Source organism: Erpetoichthys calabaricus, chromosome 7 (assembly GCF_900747795.2).
Source record: "Erpetoichthys calabaricus chromosome 7, fErpCal1.3, whole genome shotgun sequence".
NCBI lineage: Eukaryota > Metazoa > Chordata > Cladistia > Polypteriformes > Polypteridae > Erpetoichthys > Erpetoichthys calabaricus.
Genome location: NC_041400.2, coordinates 118,744,941 through 118,763,570, shown reverse-complemented (window position 1 = coordinate 118,763,570; position 18,630 = coordinate 118,744,941). Strand labels below are relative to the sequence as shown.

The window sequence follows — 18,630 nt, the reverse complement described above, 5'->3', positions numbered from 1 at the left end:
ACATTTTATGATGTTTTCAGTTTTTTTAACATCAAAAACTCACAGACACAAATGAAAGCAGGTTATTTGCAAATATGAAAAACGTTTCTGTTTTAACAATGTGTTTACACAGATTATTGTAGAAACAGAACACACATGAAATGCATGTGTTCCAAATAACGATCTATTATTTCCCTTCTAAAACTCCAGCACTTCATTCCCAGATAATCAATCAAGGCAAGAGCTGAGAGAACATTGTGCACGTTCTGCGGCTGTGGGGGGATGGAATAGTAGGCTGTTTGTCTTTATCGGCACATTTACAGGACAGAAGACGCTGACGGAGAGGTGCGAACAGATTTAAGGTGTACTGGATCTATGAGTTTTTTCGTAGGCTCTGGTAATTCTAGTGTTAAATACCACCCACTTCTATGCCCTTACCTCAGATGGTGTGTTCAACTGTCAATGCTACTGCTGCCACCTGAGTCAAAACTGCATATGAAAATGCACACAATGCTACAGTACTGCATCAACACATCTCGGGGTCGGGGGGGTGAAGGATTGGCAGGAATAATTTCTGAAAATGCTTTTTGCTCAAGGCAGGAGAATTTGTGTGTTAGTGCCAGAATCATGCTCATAATTTTAAATGAAAGGACAAAAAACAATGGCAGGCCTTTGTTATTGCCACTTTAATTCCATTATGGAAATGTGGATTGTAACTGTTTAACTTGCAGTTAATGAGATTAATTACTTTGTTATACTATGTCTTACACAGTCCCAAATAAAAGAGTGGAAGCTTTGTATTCATTCTCAGATTGAACATCTACAGATATCTGTCTGGGTGGTGGGGGAACCTCGTATGTGTCCAGAATCACGCATGCAGGAATGTGGGAGGAAACGGCATCACCATCAGTGGTAACAACCATTATGGCAATCAAATACTGAGGCAGGTGTGAAGCGAAGTGGCTGTTTGATTTGTATACATCGTAAAATGTATTTAATTGTTTCGATGCAACGAAATACAAAGCATGTCTCTCCAGTAATACAACATACACCCTCCGGCCAATGTAAAAATAAGTCTGATTTCACATAGGAAGCCTTAATGGTTGAATAAATGTAAAAAATGGAGGGACAGATTTGAACAATTGAACACCTAAAGTTTGTGAAATTTGAATTAATTTTACTTGTGTATTAAATATTGCTCTTAAATTGTTTTTTTTAAATCATCTAATGATGCAAATGCAAGCCTCACAATAGCAAATGTTGCAAGCCTAACAGAGTTTGAGAAAATGGACAAACCAGATTTTTAAACCATGTTACAAAAACAGCTTTAAAGAGTTTGAATGAAAATGTCCTGAATTATTTTGGAATTCACTAAATCAACAGTACAGATATAATAATTGAATTTTTTAGTATTGATTTTAATAAGTAGTTTTTTCAGTTACAGAAAAGAAAATGTAAGAGAATAAAATCGGAATGTACACATGGTAAGGTGAATCGGGTAGTCCATGATGATATCGTTGTTTATGAGCCCTATGTGGAAATCCTGTAGGTATAACTTAACCCAGATTTGCTGTTACACTGGTGGAATACTCATCTCTATCACAAATTAAATTCAAGTCTGGCATTGTAATTTGATATTTATGAATGCCAATACTAGTTGAATTGTACCTGGGCAACTACTTAATTGATTTGGCACTATTTTAAGTTTGCTGTTACAATTAGTATTTATATATTTTCTATTCCATAACAGAAAAAGGCACAGTATTGTTCATCTGAATGATAGAGGTACTTGTAATTACAAAGTCAATAAAGGAGAATTCTGTTTTTGCAACAGTATGAAATAGGTATCGAGTATGGTGAAATTTCACAGGTATTTGTATTTAGTACAAAAATTCTAGTATCATGACACCCCCAGTCTGAGAATGCTTACGGACATTAAAGTAAAACCTAATCCTATATCATATTCCTTTTTCCTTGCAGGTCAACTTAATGCTATCTGTGTTTTTATTGCGACAACAAGCAACCTAACATTTGATTGACAGATGCACCACTTAATTCATCCTTCTTTGTTTCTGAATTTGTAGGTTCAATGATAGTTTCTAGAAAATTGCTGAACAGTCAATAATAAGAACAAATATTGCAAATAGGAATCGATGTGTGTGCGTGTATAAATATGTGTACATATTTTATAAATGCTTCAAATACATATTGTATCTAAAGATTGTGTATAATTTACCATACAAGTTTTATTTTATATTTATTAGTTTATTTATTTTTGGGTTTTGTGTTTTTTGTCAATCGTGAGACTTGAATTTAATTTTGTACATAGTTTGAATTGCAATACACTTGACTTGCCTTTATTTTTAAATATACCCATTTCTCAGAACTAAGAATGTTTATAGACTATGTGCTTGCTGGCTGTGACCTTGTCACTGGAAAATGTTAAAAAGTGTAACCATATTTATCTGATTGTTACTGTTTTTGCTGGGCCATTTTCCCAGAAAAATCTTTTAAGGTTAGCAAGCTCTCAGTAATTTTAGTTTTTAAAGAGAGGTATGTTTTAATTTACTGATTTCATGTCTGCTGTTATTGGAAAAAGAATAAACATCTTGTGAATGCCTCTTATTTGACAATTGTTGCAGAGAATCGTATAAGGTTTTGCTGTATGCTAAAAACAGGAACCAAATGAGGGCAGTTTCAGTTATCTTAACTATATTTAAAGTGAATTATTACTTTGGGGAAAATAGACTGAAAACATCTTTGTCCAGTAATTGCCAATTGTTAGTTTAACTATATCAGAATTCCTTCCAAACATACAGGTGAATTCTGGATCTTGAGTAAGTATAAACAAAGGCAGGGTGAAAATACAAGGGAAACCAACTTGGGTAAATTTCCAGGTTGAAGCCTAGTATCATTCTCAATCAAGAATTACCCAGGTAGACATGAACTGGTCAAATCACACAATGCATCATGTATGAATCGTTAAGGTTCTTGTAGTCGAACCAGTCATAATAGACTTGGGCATTGTCAATTGGAAATTGTTAAACCCACTCACCTTTCAGACAAAGAATTGCATATAATATATATATATATATATATATATATATATATATATATATATATATATATATATATATATATTGTATAAAAAACAATGCAGTAGCATGTCTTTTGGTACTTGCTTCTTAATATTAATTTAAAATCAATAGTATTGAATTACATGAGGTCATTTGACACATTATTCAAAATAATAATTAATATACAATGAAATTATTCTTGCTAATATATGTTCTTACTTTGTGGTTTTTCTTCTTACCTATGGTCAGATGCTCCTATAGAATGCTATCTCATTTAAAATATCTGGGTATTCGTTTTGTGTCTGAGCTAGCATTATACCATTAAATTGTTGAAATGGTTCATATGGGAATTTCCAAAATCAAAGAATTTAATGAAAAATTTCCTTGAATGTTGTTTACGTTCAAATGCATCACACTGATTATCTACTGAACTCATATGTTAAAATAGTTTACATGTGTTCTCTTTTTCCTCATTATAGAATCAACTTTACTAAGTTAAATCAAAAATGACTATTTTTGTTTTTCTGTAGTCGATTCATTCTGCATATCCCAAGTGAGGAAAGGGACAACGCCATTCGAGTTTGTTTCCAGATTGAGCTTGCCCATTGGTTTTACCTGGATTTCTGCTTGCAGAACTCACCAGGATTACCTCAGTGTGGGATAAGAGATTTTGCCAAAGCTGATATCCTTTGCAATATGAGAGAATATTTTATGTATGTAGATGTGTATGAATGAAATGCTTGAGAAAAGTTTTAAATATGTTAAGTTTCAGGAAATTAATCGTAAGATGTACAAAATTGAAATCACAAAATTCAAAGACGCATTCAAGTGTTAATAGGGTTAAATCTTGGCAAAATTATGAAATGTTTTGAAAACTGGTTAAATAGCATAAACATGAAGAAACTACAGTAGTCAGAACATTTTCTTAAGGGTGAGCCAAAAAATGAATCCTCAATCTGATCACCGTGCTCGGCAAAGTGTAACCATACTTTGAGAAACCTGTAAATATGTAGCAGGTTCTAGCGATTTGGCTGTCTTCCTTGAAGAGGAAAAGCAGGGGTTCCCTAGACTAACAGCATGAACTGATAGGTCCCCAATCTTAAGGGAATAATAATTGGTCCTTTCAAGAACCATTAAACAATTGCTTGTGTCATTCCTTCCTCTGCATAGGTTTTTAGATATTTTGTGTGCTTTATAATACTGTACATTATATTTTTTTCTCATCAAAGTTTTCATTTTTAAATGGATTAGTTCAGACGCAGTTATCAATGTGTGTTCTGCGGAATGATCATATATACATTTTACAAACATTAAACAACTGAGCAACTAAAAGTAATGTAGAGATGTAAAAAATTAGGAACATAAGGGACTACAAATCAATGAGAACTGTTCGTTGCTGCCATCAGAAAATACATTTGTGATGTGATTTAATGTATGTGTATATGCACTTTACAGTCTATGTTAATGAGGTAGCCCTGGATTAACTATTAAGCAAAATAAGCCAATGCTTGGGATACCAAGGAAAAGGAAGAACCAAAGAGTTCTGTGTAACCATAATTTTTACAACTTTTGATCCATTTGTATGAAAAGAGTTTTGTTTGGTACAGATAATACTTTTTCATAAGAATATCTTTTAAAAATAAATAAATAAAAAAATAAACCTGTCCACCAATATCATTTTCTATAGAAGCTGAATTTTGAAAATTGAAAAGTGTGTTCTCGAAATCTCTTTATTTCACTAGTTTAAGAATTGTGAAAACTTTCTTTAGTAGGCTAGATTTTAGGTCGTGTTATGATAATCTCTGCTGAGCCAGTATTCAGTCAATGGATGTGTAAGTTTTCTTTGGTTTGTCTTTATACAGTTTGTGTTCGTGTTCATTGATAAGATTTGAAAGGATATATTAAAGTCTAGTTAGGTTTGCTTGTTTGTGCTTCATAGCGAAACCAGAAAATTGGAAATTATAGCTCTTTAAATATTTTTATTATCAATTTGTTTTATTTTTTACTATGTAACCCACACAGTAGACAAATTATGTGTAATACTAGTTGTGTGTGGTCTTCGTGACATAAAACAACCTGAAGAGACTCTAGCAGTTTTACTCTATTGGTGAACTGAGGCGTCAGCTAAGTGGGCCAAAACAGGTTGTACCTTGTCCGAAACAAATGTGTAGTCGAGTGCAGCTGTGGCACAATTGAGCGGGGTAGGCTGGAACCTGTCCTCGGGCAAATGTACGGTAGGTCATTGTGTGAATTTACAGTGTGCATGTACCGCAAAGCTGAGTTTGTCTACTTGGGTTGAATGAGAAGTGAGGTGCATGAAAGCGCTGAACAAATTTAAAAGTGCATTAATGCGCAATCTTGCCAAATACAAGTCACACTTGTATAAGCCTCTAAATCTTCCATAGAATTCACACCAACTCCCATGGCAGTAGTTGAGTGTGAGCAGAGCAGACTGTGCTGTACACAAATGTCTTTCATCATGAGAACTGAGGTGTGTGCAAGCACCGAAAAAATTTAAAAGTGCATGCATGTGCCTTCTGGTGGCAGTGGTTGAGCGTGATCAAAGCAGACTGCTCCATATATACACACACATAACACAGTTCTTTTGTTTATATATGTGTAATATGTTCATTTATTTATTATGGAGCCCCTCAAGGGATTAAAAAAAAATAAATTCTCTCATGGTCACGATATTTTTGAGTGTGCAAGCAGTAGTGTTTCCAGGATACATGTACATATTTCCAGTAGAACTGTTCTGCTTTTGTAACTGTTTTAATTGTGTGGCTGAGCAGGGAAGTTGACATATATGTAATTCACAGACATATTTTTTTAAAATGGGTCTTCCTATACAGACTTTGTGTGTATGCTTGTAATCCTGACTTTGGTGCATCTTTTCAAAACATCATTTGAAACTAATTCTGAGCTCTCAAGGCTTGTTTCACTAGAAGAGTTACAGTGATGCTGAACAAGTGGTTGTGCTTATACTGATTGAGCTGAAGTCAGCTCAGTTTTAAACATTGTCATATTTGTTTGTGTCCCTTTCGGAGCACTGTAATTTCTTGTTCAGTTCATCTTACTTTATTATTTTGCACCATACAGATGTTTTGGTATTACTTCAGTTGATTAAAATGCTCCCTGTGAAAATAAACATCACAGTAGAACTCTCCTTTGTTAACCTATGAAACTGGGCCAAGAAGCACCTAAACTGATTGCAGTCACAAAAGTATATGCATATAGATTATGGCATGATATATACCATAACCCTGATAATTTTAATCATTTTGTGATATAAATCGTTGGCTAAACCTTTCGTGCCTATATATAGTGTGTGTATATCTATATATCATATGTGTGTGTATGTATCTACATGAGGGACGTTCAAAAAGTTTCCACGCTTTTATATTTTCGTTGGAAATATTGAAGATGGGAGGAGTAGTAATTGAGCATTAAAGAGTTGGTACGATGCTGGGAAAATTGCATCGCAAACGAAGGTGACCATGTAGAAAAGTGATGTAATTTATTTTTGAAATTCTTAATAGAGTTTAAAAAAAAAAAAAAAAGTGCAGAAACGTTTTGAAACATCCCTTGTATGATTGTGTGTATGTATGTATGTACAGTGGGTACGGAAAGTATTCAGACCCCCTTCAATTTTTCACTCTTTGTCATATTGCAGCCATTTGCTAAAATCATTTACCCTAAGTTCTTGTCTGTAAGCCGGACTCATGTATTAGCCGGAGACCAAAAATCATACGAATTTTTAAAATAAAATCGTATCATAGATAAGCCGGACTCATGGATAAGCCGAACGTACTATAACCTATAACTAATAGAAGGGAGGGAGGTCAGTGGTCTCACTCGCGCCCATTTAATTTCTTTAAGGGGGGAGAGAGTGTGAGATATTGGCGTCTCTCTCACTCCCCGCATGGCGCGGTTGGAGCGGCCGGAGCGCGTTCTTTCTGCTCTGGGCGTCGCCGAGTCAACACGAGCGCGTAGCGTCATTTAAATTGTGATTTTATATGTAAGGCATATTTAAATATATATCGCGGATTTCTGCGGACAATGGGTCTTTTAATTTCTGGTACATGCTTCCTCAGTTGGTTTGCCCAGTTGATTTCATACAAGGGACGCTATTGGCAGATGGCTGAGAAGCTACCCGGCTTACTTTTCTGTCTCTCTTGCGCTGACTATCTGTGATTCTGACGTATGGGGATTGAGCAGGGGGGCTGTTTGCACACCTAGACGATACGGACGCTCGTCTAAAAATGCTGAAAGATTATCTTCACGTTGCTATCTTTTGTAAAGCTGATTCCTGAAAAGACATGCTGCACAGTGCTTCGCATACTTAAAAGCTCGAAGGGCACGTATTGATTTTTGACTGAAAAACAAACTCTCCCTCTCTCTCTCTTTGTCTGCTCCTGACGGAGGGGGTGTGAGCTGCTGCCTTCAACAGCTTTGTGCCGCGGTGCTTCGCATACTTAAAAGCCAAACAGACATATTGATTTGTTTGCTTCACTCCTTTGAAGAGGAAGATATGTTTGCATTCTTTTAATTGTGAGACGGAACTGTCATCTCTGTCTTGTCATGGAGCACAGTTTAAACTTTTGAAAAAGAGACAAATGTTTGTTTGCAGTGTTTGAATAACGTTCCTGTCTCTCTACAACCTTCCTGTGTTTCTGCGCAAATCTGTGACCCAAGCATGACAATATAAAAATAACCATATAAACATATGGTTTCTACTTCGCGGATATTCTTATTTCGCGGTGGCTCTGGAACGCAACCCCCGCGATGGATGTATAAGCCGGACTTATGTATAAGCCGATATTCTATTTTTTCATTTTCACAACTTTTTTCCTTAGATAAGCCGCGGCTTATAGACAAGAACTTAGGGTAAATTAATTTTTTCCCTCATTAATGTACACACAGCACCCCATATTGACAGACAAAAAAAAGAATTTTTGAAATTGTTGCAGATTTATTAAAAAAGAAAAACTGAAATATCACATGGTCCTAAGTATTCAGACCCTTTGCTCAGTATTTAGTAGAAGCACCCTTTTGAGCTAATACAGCCATGCATCTTCTTGGGAAAGATGCAACAAGTTTTTCACACCTGGATTTGGGGATCCTCTGCCATTCCTCCTTGCAGATCCTCTCCAGTTCTGTCAGGTTGGATGGTAAACGTTGGTGGACAGCCATTTTTAGGTCTCTCCAGAGATGCTCAATTGGGTTTAAGTCAGGGCTCTGGCTGGGCCATTCAAGAACAGTCACAGAGTTGTTGTGAAGCCACTCCTTCGTTATTTTAGCTGTGTGCTTAGGGTCATTGTCTTGTTGGAAGGTAAACCTTCAGCCCAGTCTGAGGTCCTTAGCACTCTGGAGAAGGTTTTTGTCCAGGATATCCCTGTACTTGGCCGCATTCATCTTTCCTCGATTGCAACCAGTCGTCCTGTCCCTGCAGCTGAAAAACAACCCCACAGCATGATGCTGCCACCGTCATGCTTCACTGTGGGGACTGTATTGGACAAGTGATGAGCAGTGCCTGGTTGTCTCCACACATACCTCAGTGCAAGAAACATGACAGCCCGCATGGAGTTTGCTAAAAGGACACCTGAAGGACTCTGAGATGGTGGAGAAATAAGATTCTCTGGTCTGATGAGACCAAGATAGAACTTTTTGGCCTTAATTCTAAGCGGTATGTGTGGAGACAACCAGGCACTGCTAATCACTTGTCCAATACAGTCTCCACAGTGAAGCATGGTGGTGGCAGCATCATGCTGTGGGGTTGTTTTTCAGCTGCAGGGACAGGACGACTGGTTGCAATCGAGGGGAACGATGAATGCGGCCAAGTACAGGGATATCCTAGACAAAAACCTTCTCCAGAGTGCTAAGGACCTCAGACTGGGCCGAAGGTTTACCTTCCAACAAGACAATGACCCTAAGCACACAGCTAAGATAACGAAGGAGTGGCTTCACAACAACTCTGTGACTGTTCTTGAATGGGCCCAGCCAGAGCCCTGACTTAAACCCAATTGAGCATCTCTGGAGAGACCTAAAAATGGCTGTCCATCAACGTTTACCATCCAACCTGACAGAACTGGAGAGGATCTGCAAGGCGGAATGGCAGAGGATCCCCAAATCCAGGTGTGAAAAACTTGTTGCATCTTTCCCAAGAAGGACTCATGGCAGTATTAGCTCAAAAGGGTACTTCTACTAAATACTGAGCAAAGGGTCTGAATACTTAGGACCATGTGATATTTCAGTTTTTCTTTTTTAATAAATCTGCAACAATTTCAAAAAATTTTTTTTTTGTCTGTCAATATGGGGTGCTGTGTGTACATTAATGAGGGAAAAAATTAATTTTAAATGATTTTAGCAAATGGCTGCAATATGACAAAGAGTGAAAAATTGAAGGGGGTCTGAATACTTTCCGTACCCCACTGTATTTGATCTCTATTCGCCTTTTAGTTATTTTCTCCGAGTAATAATTTCTCTTTTTTTGCGCTAATGCGATGTTTACTTTTTTTTTTTGACACTTTCGTTTTTTTCTGCTTTCATATTCTTTATATAGCTCAGCATGTGTTTCACACCTATGTTTTTTTGGGGTCTTTTGAATTCCAGTTTTCATTATCTCTGATCTGATAAAGTCATTAAACACATGTCTCACTGACCTCATTTAAAAGATTCAGCATATTTGGACTCGAAAGATTCCAAATAGTGTTTTTACATAAGTTCTGAAATAAAAGTGAAACTAATGAAATAGCAACAATTCAAAGAAAAAAAATCTTGAAAGTGTGTCCAGAAAACCAAACACGGGGGTTGGTGAGTGAAGCGAGCAGGGGGCAAAGCCCCCTAGTTACAGTGGTGTGAAAAACTATTTGCCCCCTTCCTGATTTCTTATTCTTTTGCATGTTTGTCACACAAAATGGTTTCTGATCATCAAATACATTTAACCATTAGTCAAATATAACACAAGTAAACACAAAATGCAGTTTTTAAATGATGGTGTTTATTATTTAGGGAGAAAAAAAATCCAAACCTACATGGCCCTGTGTGAAAAAGTAATTGCCCCCCTTGTTAAAAAATAACCTAACTGTGGTGTATCACACCTGAGTTCAATTTCCGTAGCCACCCCCAGGCCCTGATTACTGCCACACCTGTTTCAATCAAGAAATCACTTAAATAGGAGCTGCCTGACACAGAGAAGTAGACCAAAAGCACCTCAAAAGCTAGACATCATGCCAAGATCCAAAGAAATTCAGGAACAAATGAGAACAGAAGTAATTGAGATCTATCAGTCTGGTAAAGGTTATAAAGCCATTTCTAAAGCTTTGGGACTCCAGCGAACCACAGTGAGAGCCATTATCCACAAATGGCAAAAACATGGAACAGTGGTGAACCTTCCCAGGAGTGGCCGGCCGACCAAAAATTACCCCAAGAGCGCAGAGACGACTCATCCGAGAGGTCACAAAAGACCCCAGGACAACGTCTAAAGAACTGCAGGCCTCACTTGCCTCAATTAAGGTCAGTGTTCACGACTCCACCATAAGAAAGAGACTGGGCAAAAAACGGCCTGCATGGCAGATTTCCAAGACGCAAACCACTGTTAAGCAAAAAGAACATTAGGGCTCGTCTCATTTTTGCTAAGAAACATCTCAATCATTGCCAAGACTTTTGGGAAAATACCTTGTGGACTGATGAGTCAAAAGTTGAACTTTTTGGAAGGCAAATGTCCCGTTACATCTGGCGTATAAGGAACACAGCATTTCAGAAAAAGAACATCATACCAACAGTAAAATATGGTGGTGGTAGTGTGATGGTCTGGGGTTGTTTTGCTGCTTCAGGACCTGGAAGGCTTGCTGTGATAGATGGAAACCATGAATTCTACTGTCTACCAAAAAATCCTGAAGGAGAATGTCCGGCTCCATCTGTTCGTCAACTAAAGCTGAAGCGATCTTGGGTGCTGCAACAGGACAATGACCCAAAACACACCAGCAAATCCACCTCTGAATGGCTGAAGAAAAACGAAATGAAGACTTTGGAGTGGCCTAGTCAAAGTCCTGACCTGAATCCAATTGAGATGCTATGGCATGACCTTAAAAAGGCGGTTCATGCTAGAAAACCCTCAAATAAAGCTGAATTACAACAATTTTGCAAATTTGAGTGGGCCAAAATTCCTCCAGAGCGCTGTTAAAAGACTCATTGCAAGTTATCGCAAACGCTTGATTGCAGTTATTGCTGCTAAGGGTGGCCCAACCAGTTATTAAGGTTCAGGGGGCAATTACTTTTTCACACAGGGCCATGTAGGTTTGGATTTTTTTTTTCTCCCTAAATAATAAAAACCACCGTTTACAAACTGCATTTTTGTGTTTACTTGTGTTATATTTGACTAATGGTTAAAATGTATTTGATGATCAGAAACATTTTGTGTGACAAACATGCAAAAGAATAAGAAATCAGGAAGGGGGCAAATAGTTTTTTCACACCACTGTATATAATAAGAAAGTGTCCCAGAAGTCTATTTTTTTAATTTTCATGGTAAAAATGTATCACTTCTGTTGAAGTTGTTTATACATTAACTGATATAGAAATTGTAGTTTGACAAGTATTTACTGTACAAATGTAATGTGTAATTTCCACTTTATGTATACTGTGTTTAAAGACAAAAACCAAAAACACATTTTCTGTTCTTTATCAGACTAAATAGAAATTTGCAATAACTTAAATACTGTATGTACCCCATTGCACATAAGTAAATGATATTAAGTTTTAGGATTAATGAAAGTGTTGTCTATGTTCTTGATAGATTGATATTTTTATAGAATTCGCTGCTATGTAAGAAAAGCTTGAAATTAAGCAAATGAAGCACCAAGGATTTAAACATTTGAAAGAAATACTTACCTGCTTGCACACAAAAAACAAATAAGTATATACTAAATGTACAGGAGATATACTAGTGTGATAGCAAACTTATCATTTGTTAGTCAAGTACATTCAATAAACAGGAATAAATATACTTGTATGTTGTGGATTAGCAAACACCTTAACATAGAATTTAATTTAATATGACTCCTACCAATATCATATTGAGTGGATAGTATAAGACGATTAAAAAATTACAATATAATGGTCAGCATAGTAGATTTTCTTTTGCCAAATTTTGGACCTTTAACATCCTTCAATGATGGTGGAATTAGTGTTTAAAGATGACAGAAGAAAAAAATATTAGTCTAATAATGTTAGTCTAAGCTTACAAATACCAGTGGGGACTGCATTTTCAAATGTCCATTACCTGGCAATCTACTGGTGACTAATGAAACGAACAAAACAAATTCTTAATTTGTGGTAAGGGCTCACGTGAAGTTTAAACCTGGCCTAATGATGACTTGCTTTTCCTTTCTGAATAAGGAAATTGTAACTGTCCTATCCGTTGCCTTCCATGTGGGACTGTTATGCACACTACTCCATGTGCCTTAAGTGTGCTCAGTAATTCTCATTCCTTCAGTTACTACAATTGAGTTGTTTCTGATATCCTTTCGCTGGTCCTCCATCTACACACTTGTATTACAGATTCATAGCATTAAGTGACCAACATTTTTCAGTTGCAGAATATGAAGTTTTTATATCAATTAAATGCTCAGAGGATATACTATACTGTACTCTCCTTAGATTTTTTAAGAATGTATTATGCTGCATCATTGCTTAAAACATTGAATTTTATTGTATCTCCGTTTGCCCCTGAAAGACTGACAGGCTCAGTTTGAATTGTATGTTGCAGTTTAGAATCAACCTTAAGAATTTTTGGATGTGAAGCCCTAATTGTACAGCTGTCATAGACATGCACATTTCAGGAGTGGATAGTATAGTTTTTGGGCATTCCAGAAAATTATTGTGAAGTATAAGATTACATCAGGTGATGGACCAATCCCAAGGCATGTGTTCCGTTATAATTAAGGAATCGAAACCAGCCTGAAAGTAATTCCTATAGTTGAAAGTTGTTTTGATTTGTGTTCCTTTATATTACAGAAGTTTTTCATATTGTGTTCTCATTTGCTTCCAGTTGTTTCCCCTTAACAAGGGTTTCTTTTACTGTTTAACCACTGTCCGTTTTTTACTGCCTCAAGGAGAAGATGTTCAGACAGTTTTAGAGCAGTGGAAGGAATACAAAAATGGGAGTTCCCACATTTGGTGCAATTATTCTTGATGAAACACTTGAGAATGTAAGTAAGCTTTTGTATATGCTTTTAAACTCAATTTTATGACACTGTACATGTAATTTAAACATTTGGTTGCAAGTGTGTACCATAATCTAAATCAAATTATTTGTTTATCTAGGTTTTGCTTGTTCAGGGTTATCTTGCCAAGTCTGGCTGGGGTTTTCCAAAAGGAAAAGTCAATGAAGATGAGGCTCCCACATGACTGTGCTGCACGAGAGGCAAGTAAAGGAGAAGTATATTACACAAAGGAGTTAGTGTACATTTTTGATACAGTGAAAAGTCTTTATTTTTTTATTTTATTTTTTTTTCTTGTACCTTTTACCTATAGCATTAACCCTACCACAAAATATTTCAGATTGTAGCAAGACATAGTAGCAAGATAAGCTATTAAACAAATTAAGGCTGCAATGTCTGCTAAACGAGCATTATTTAAAAATTCTCCTTGCTTGTTGTTTCCATCATCACATGTAAACATTTATTATTTATAAAAAATATCCATAGGATGTTCATTGGAAATTTTTCACTTTTTCAAAAGCAACCTATTAAGTAATTGTACTCAGTAGGTTACAAATTGTGTGTGCATTAATGATCCATCAAAAAAAAACAATACCTTACAAGTTTTGTGCAACAGACACACAAATGAGTTCACTCAGAACATTTATTCTGCTAAAAAAAAATACTCTCCTAATTGTTTCAGGCATTGGAGGTGAAGTATGAGAAAACATTTACACCAAGCTCAATTCACAGGTGGCATTTAGTATCACTTTTCCAGGGCGCTGCTTTCTGGCAAGTGGAGCAGTCATCAGCAAGTGTACACTTATTTAACACAGAATGTGGGAAGAGTCCAGAACCAATATCTTTAAGATGTGTGTGCCCTTTTTAACATTAAAAATAGGATTTTGCTGAGCTGCATGCTCTGCGCATTTGGCAATCTTAACTGCAGTAAAAAAAAAAAAAAAATATTTTCTTCTGAAAACCCCACCTTCTTAACCGCAGCTGTGCTTAAACATATTACTAACAAATACACAAGTGAGACAACATAAACAAATCAAAATCATAACTATCAAATAATAATACTGGTTGGACTCAGTTTCTCTGCAATCCATATGAACATACCACTGACAATATATACCCATTAACACTAGAATTACCAGAGCCTACGAGAAAACTCATAAATCTGGCCCACCTTAAATCCGTTGGCGCCTCTCCGTCAGCATCTTTTGTCCTGTAAATGTGCCGACTAAGACAAGCAGCATGCAGCCTGCTATTTCCATCCCCATCGTCGCAGTTCACAAAGTTCTCTCCAGCTCATGCCTTGATTGATTATCTGGGAGTGAAGTGCTGGAGTTTTAGAGTGGAAATAATAGATCGTTCTTGGAACACCATGCATTTCATTTGTGGTCTGTTTCTGCAGTAATCTGTGTACAACATTGTTAAAACAGAAACTTTTTCATATTTTAGTAATAAATGTTACAAAATGTAGGCATATAAACATAGAATGTGTGAAGCCTAAAAGTCCAAAAGATCAAATAAACAACTTTCACAAAAGGTTCAAGGAAAAAAAACAACAGCTTCCGTGTGTAGCGGTAAGATTTGCTGACTTGTATCGAGAGTCCCGGGGTTCAATCCCCGACTGCCTCCTTTATTTGCCGTTTTCCCAGTAGTGAGCTGTCTCTTATTGGTTAATATTATACAGTACACACATACATTTTGTTGTGTCTGTAACAGCCACTGTACATTTATATGAATTGTAAAAGTTACCCTTTTTTTTTTTTTCACTTTTAATTCTCTCAGTCACGACCATGATGCATACTACCAAGCCCCCACCCCCCCACTCAGGGATCCGACGCTGTTACTTTTTGTCTGAAACTGGGGGAATAACTGTAGATGTGAGTTGGTGTTTTGAGGCAATGGAACTGGACATTCTCTGATCTGCATGGATAAGACATAGGTATATATGATATTTGGAATAACTCATGTTTAGTGACCTGGTACATTCGGAAAACATTTGTGGCACGGGTACAACATTATTCATATTATTCATATTCATTCGCATAACATTTTGCGGTAGTAGATAGTCACATGACCACGTGTTTCGCGTGTTTTTTTTTCCCCCGATCGTGCCCAGTCCCCACATGTTGCTGTATGGTGATGTTTCTTTTGTACTCCAGGGACATGCAGAGGAAAGAATAGTACGGAGGTCAGTTCAGCGCTATATGCAATCATCAGATTCAAATGTTAACAGTTTTACACACATCGCAAGAACCGTCCTTCCTACATTTACGACATGTATATCTGTTGCAATGCGCACACTTCTCTCTGTGCTGTGGTTTCTTATTACACACCTGAAAGAAAGGCAATATATGTGACATTTTGAAGAAATCATTTTATGACCTGAATAGTACCAATCAAAAAAAAATCATTGCACTAAAGTAATATTATTTGAAAATGAACAGCGTCAGATCGGGTGTGAATTTATGATGGCGCTGTTACTTAGAGTCAGATCAAGAGACGCGGGCGGGGCAGGGGGTGGGGTTGACTGGTGTTAGAGTGTGATTGTGATTGAGAGAATAAAACTGAAAAAAGCTAACTTTTACAAGTACATAAGTTTATACCCAATGTCCCATATATTTATCTCTTTCTTTTTTTTTTTTCCGTGCTGCGCAATCACGTAGTCCGTGATTTCTACACGCAAAATGTTATGCGAATGAATATGAATAATATGAATAATTTTGCATCTATGCCACGATGATTTTTCCGAAATGTACTATACAGGGTCATAAAATGAGTTATTCTAAATATCATATTACTAGCAAAATACCCGTGCTTCGCAGCGGAGAAGTAGAGTGTTAAAGAGGTTATGTAAACATATATGAACATATCTACATATACACATCTACATATACATATATATACATATATATATACATATACACTCCATATATATATATATATAATATTATATACACACACATACACATATATACATATACACATACATACATAGTGCGTTGTAACACGGGGCTGTGATTGTTACATGGGAGGGAGATGACAAATCACAGCTTCCTGATTTCTAATCAGGCCTGTGATTGGTGCTTTGACGGATGCCCAGATCCCACAGTATGTCCCCTAGGAGAGGCTTTAGGCAAGTGTAAATTGAACAGCGGTGCTGCAGTTTAGCTTTATAACCTGTTTTTAAGGCTTATTGGACTGAAAGGGGGCTTTCATGAAAAAAGTTAGGGCTTTGGCTACAGGATACACCCCCTCCACAAGGTAAGGAAGTAAAAATAAAGGAATATATTTCTGTTTTATTAAACCTTTAAGTCTGTATGCAGGCGGTTATGGTGGGCGCAGTGAAAGGGTGCCAGTCAGGAGACCCAGGTTTGCTTCCCTGCGTGGAGTTTGAATGTTTCTCCCCGTGTCTGTCTGGGTTTCCTGCGGGGTACTCCCGGGTTTCCTCCCACAGTCCAAAGACATGCAGGTTAGGGGTGCATTGGCGATTCTAAATTGTCCGTGGTGTGTGGGTGTGTGCGCCCGGTTGTTTCCTGCCTTGTGCCCTGTGTTGGCAGGGATTGGCTCCCTGTATTTAGGATATAGCGGGTTGGATAATGGGATGGATGGACATTTGTATGCATAGCCCCATTTCTGAGGCTTGTCAGTTCAAATCCTGGTACTGACACCACTGTGTGACCCTGAGGAAGTCACTTCACCTGCCTGTGCTGCAAAAAAGTAAAAGTAATGTAACAAAGTGTACCTCAGATGTTGCAAATTGCTGGGAATAAAGGCATAAGTCAAATAGATAAATATGTATTACAGTAATCCCTCCTCCATCGCGGGGGTTGCGTTCCAGAGCCACCCGCGAAATAGGAAAATCCGCGAAGTAGAAACCATATGTTTATATGGTTATTTTTATGAATGTCATGCTTGGGTCACAGATTTGCGCAGAAACACAGGAGGTTGTAGAGAGACAGGAACGTTATTCAACACTGCAAACAAACATTTGTCTCTTTTTCAAAAGTTTAAATGTGCTCCATGACAAGACAGAGATGACAGTTCTGTCTCACAATTAAAAGAATGCAAACATATCTTTCCTTTTCAAAGGAGTGCAAAGCAAGCAGTCAAAAAAAAAAATCAATACGGCTTTTTGGCTTTTAAGTATGCGAAGCACCGCCGGTACAAAGCTGTTGAAGGCGGCAGGCTCACACCCCCTCTGTCAGGAGCAGGAAGAGAGAGAGAGAGAGAGAGAGAGATTAGGCGAGAGACAAGATAAAAAAAATCAATACGTGCCCTTTGAGCTTTTAAGTATGCGAAGCTCCGTGTGCAGCCTGTCCTTCAGGAAGCAGCTGCACACAGCCTCCCCCTGCTCACACCCCCCCTACGTCAGCGCAAGAGAGAGAGAGGAGAGAAAAAGTAAGCTGGATAGCTTCTCAGCCATCTGCCAATAGCGGTCCCTTGTATGAAATCAACTGGGCAAACCCAACTGAGGAAGCATGTACCAGAAAATTAAGAAGACCTATTGTCCGCAGAAACCCGCGAAGCAGCGAAAAATCCGCGATATATATTTAAATATGCTTACATATAAAATCCGCGATGGAGTGAAGCCGCGAAAGGCGAAGCGCGATATAGCGAGGGATCACTGTATACACATAGGAACTATTCATTTATTTTCAGTTAAGTCATCTGCAGCAAACTTTATAAATGAGGGGTTTCTCCTTTTTACGTAGTGCAAACTGTTTCTTCTTCATTGAGGTTTTTCTCTTGGAGAGCTTTTTTCATTTCATTGAAAATTAAAGCAGCAGCTGCCAAAATATGTAGCTTTCTTATTAATTTTTCAACATTGTGTAAAATAACTTTATAAAGTAACAAAGGTTTAAATACTGGTTATCCTTTTACACTAAAATATTACTAAAGAGATACAAAAAAAGTAAAATGCATATGTTGTTTTTCTTTAAGGAGATTAAATATTACTGAAGAAAGAAAAAAAAAAACTAAAACAGCCAAATGGGGCTATGCATACGAACTTAAAAGGTTTAAATAAAACAGAAATATATACCTTTATTTTTACTTCCTTAACTTGTGGAGGGTGTATCCTGTAGCAAAGCCCTAAGTTTTTTCGTGAAAGCCCGTTTCAGTCAATAAGTCTTAAAACAGGTGTAAAGATATTGACAATAAGCTACGCAAACCCACCAAGACATGGAATCGTTTAAATCAAGGCGCGAGTGGAAAAACACCATCCCATACTATTAGTTAACGATTAACACATTTCTATATGTATTGTAAGCATACAATACAAATGATAATATGTTGCGCTTATTTATCTGGTGTACCGACATTTTTGCACGTTTAAACGGCTGAAATCCAACGTG

At 37.1% G+C, this 18,630-nt stretch overlaps 1 protein-coding gene across 1 annotated transcript in view; it reads left to right on the top strand.

Moving 5' to 3' along the window:
- The window catches only part of dcp2 (decapping mRNA 2), a 62,168-nt gene that overhangs the window by 4,759 nt on the left and 38,779 nt on the right, over window positions 1–18,630 (top strand). Inside the window, 6 exon segments of the mRNA XM_051929870.1 lie at window positions 3,587–3,738; window positions 13,138–13,154; window positions 13,156–13,212; window positions 13,214–13,267; window positions 13,383–13,457; window positions 13,459–13,482. Coding sequence (XP_051785830.1) covers window positions 3,587–3,738; window positions 13,138–13,154; window positions 13,156–13,212; window positions 13,214–13,267; window positions 13,383–13,457; window positions 13,459–13,482 — 379 coding nt within the window.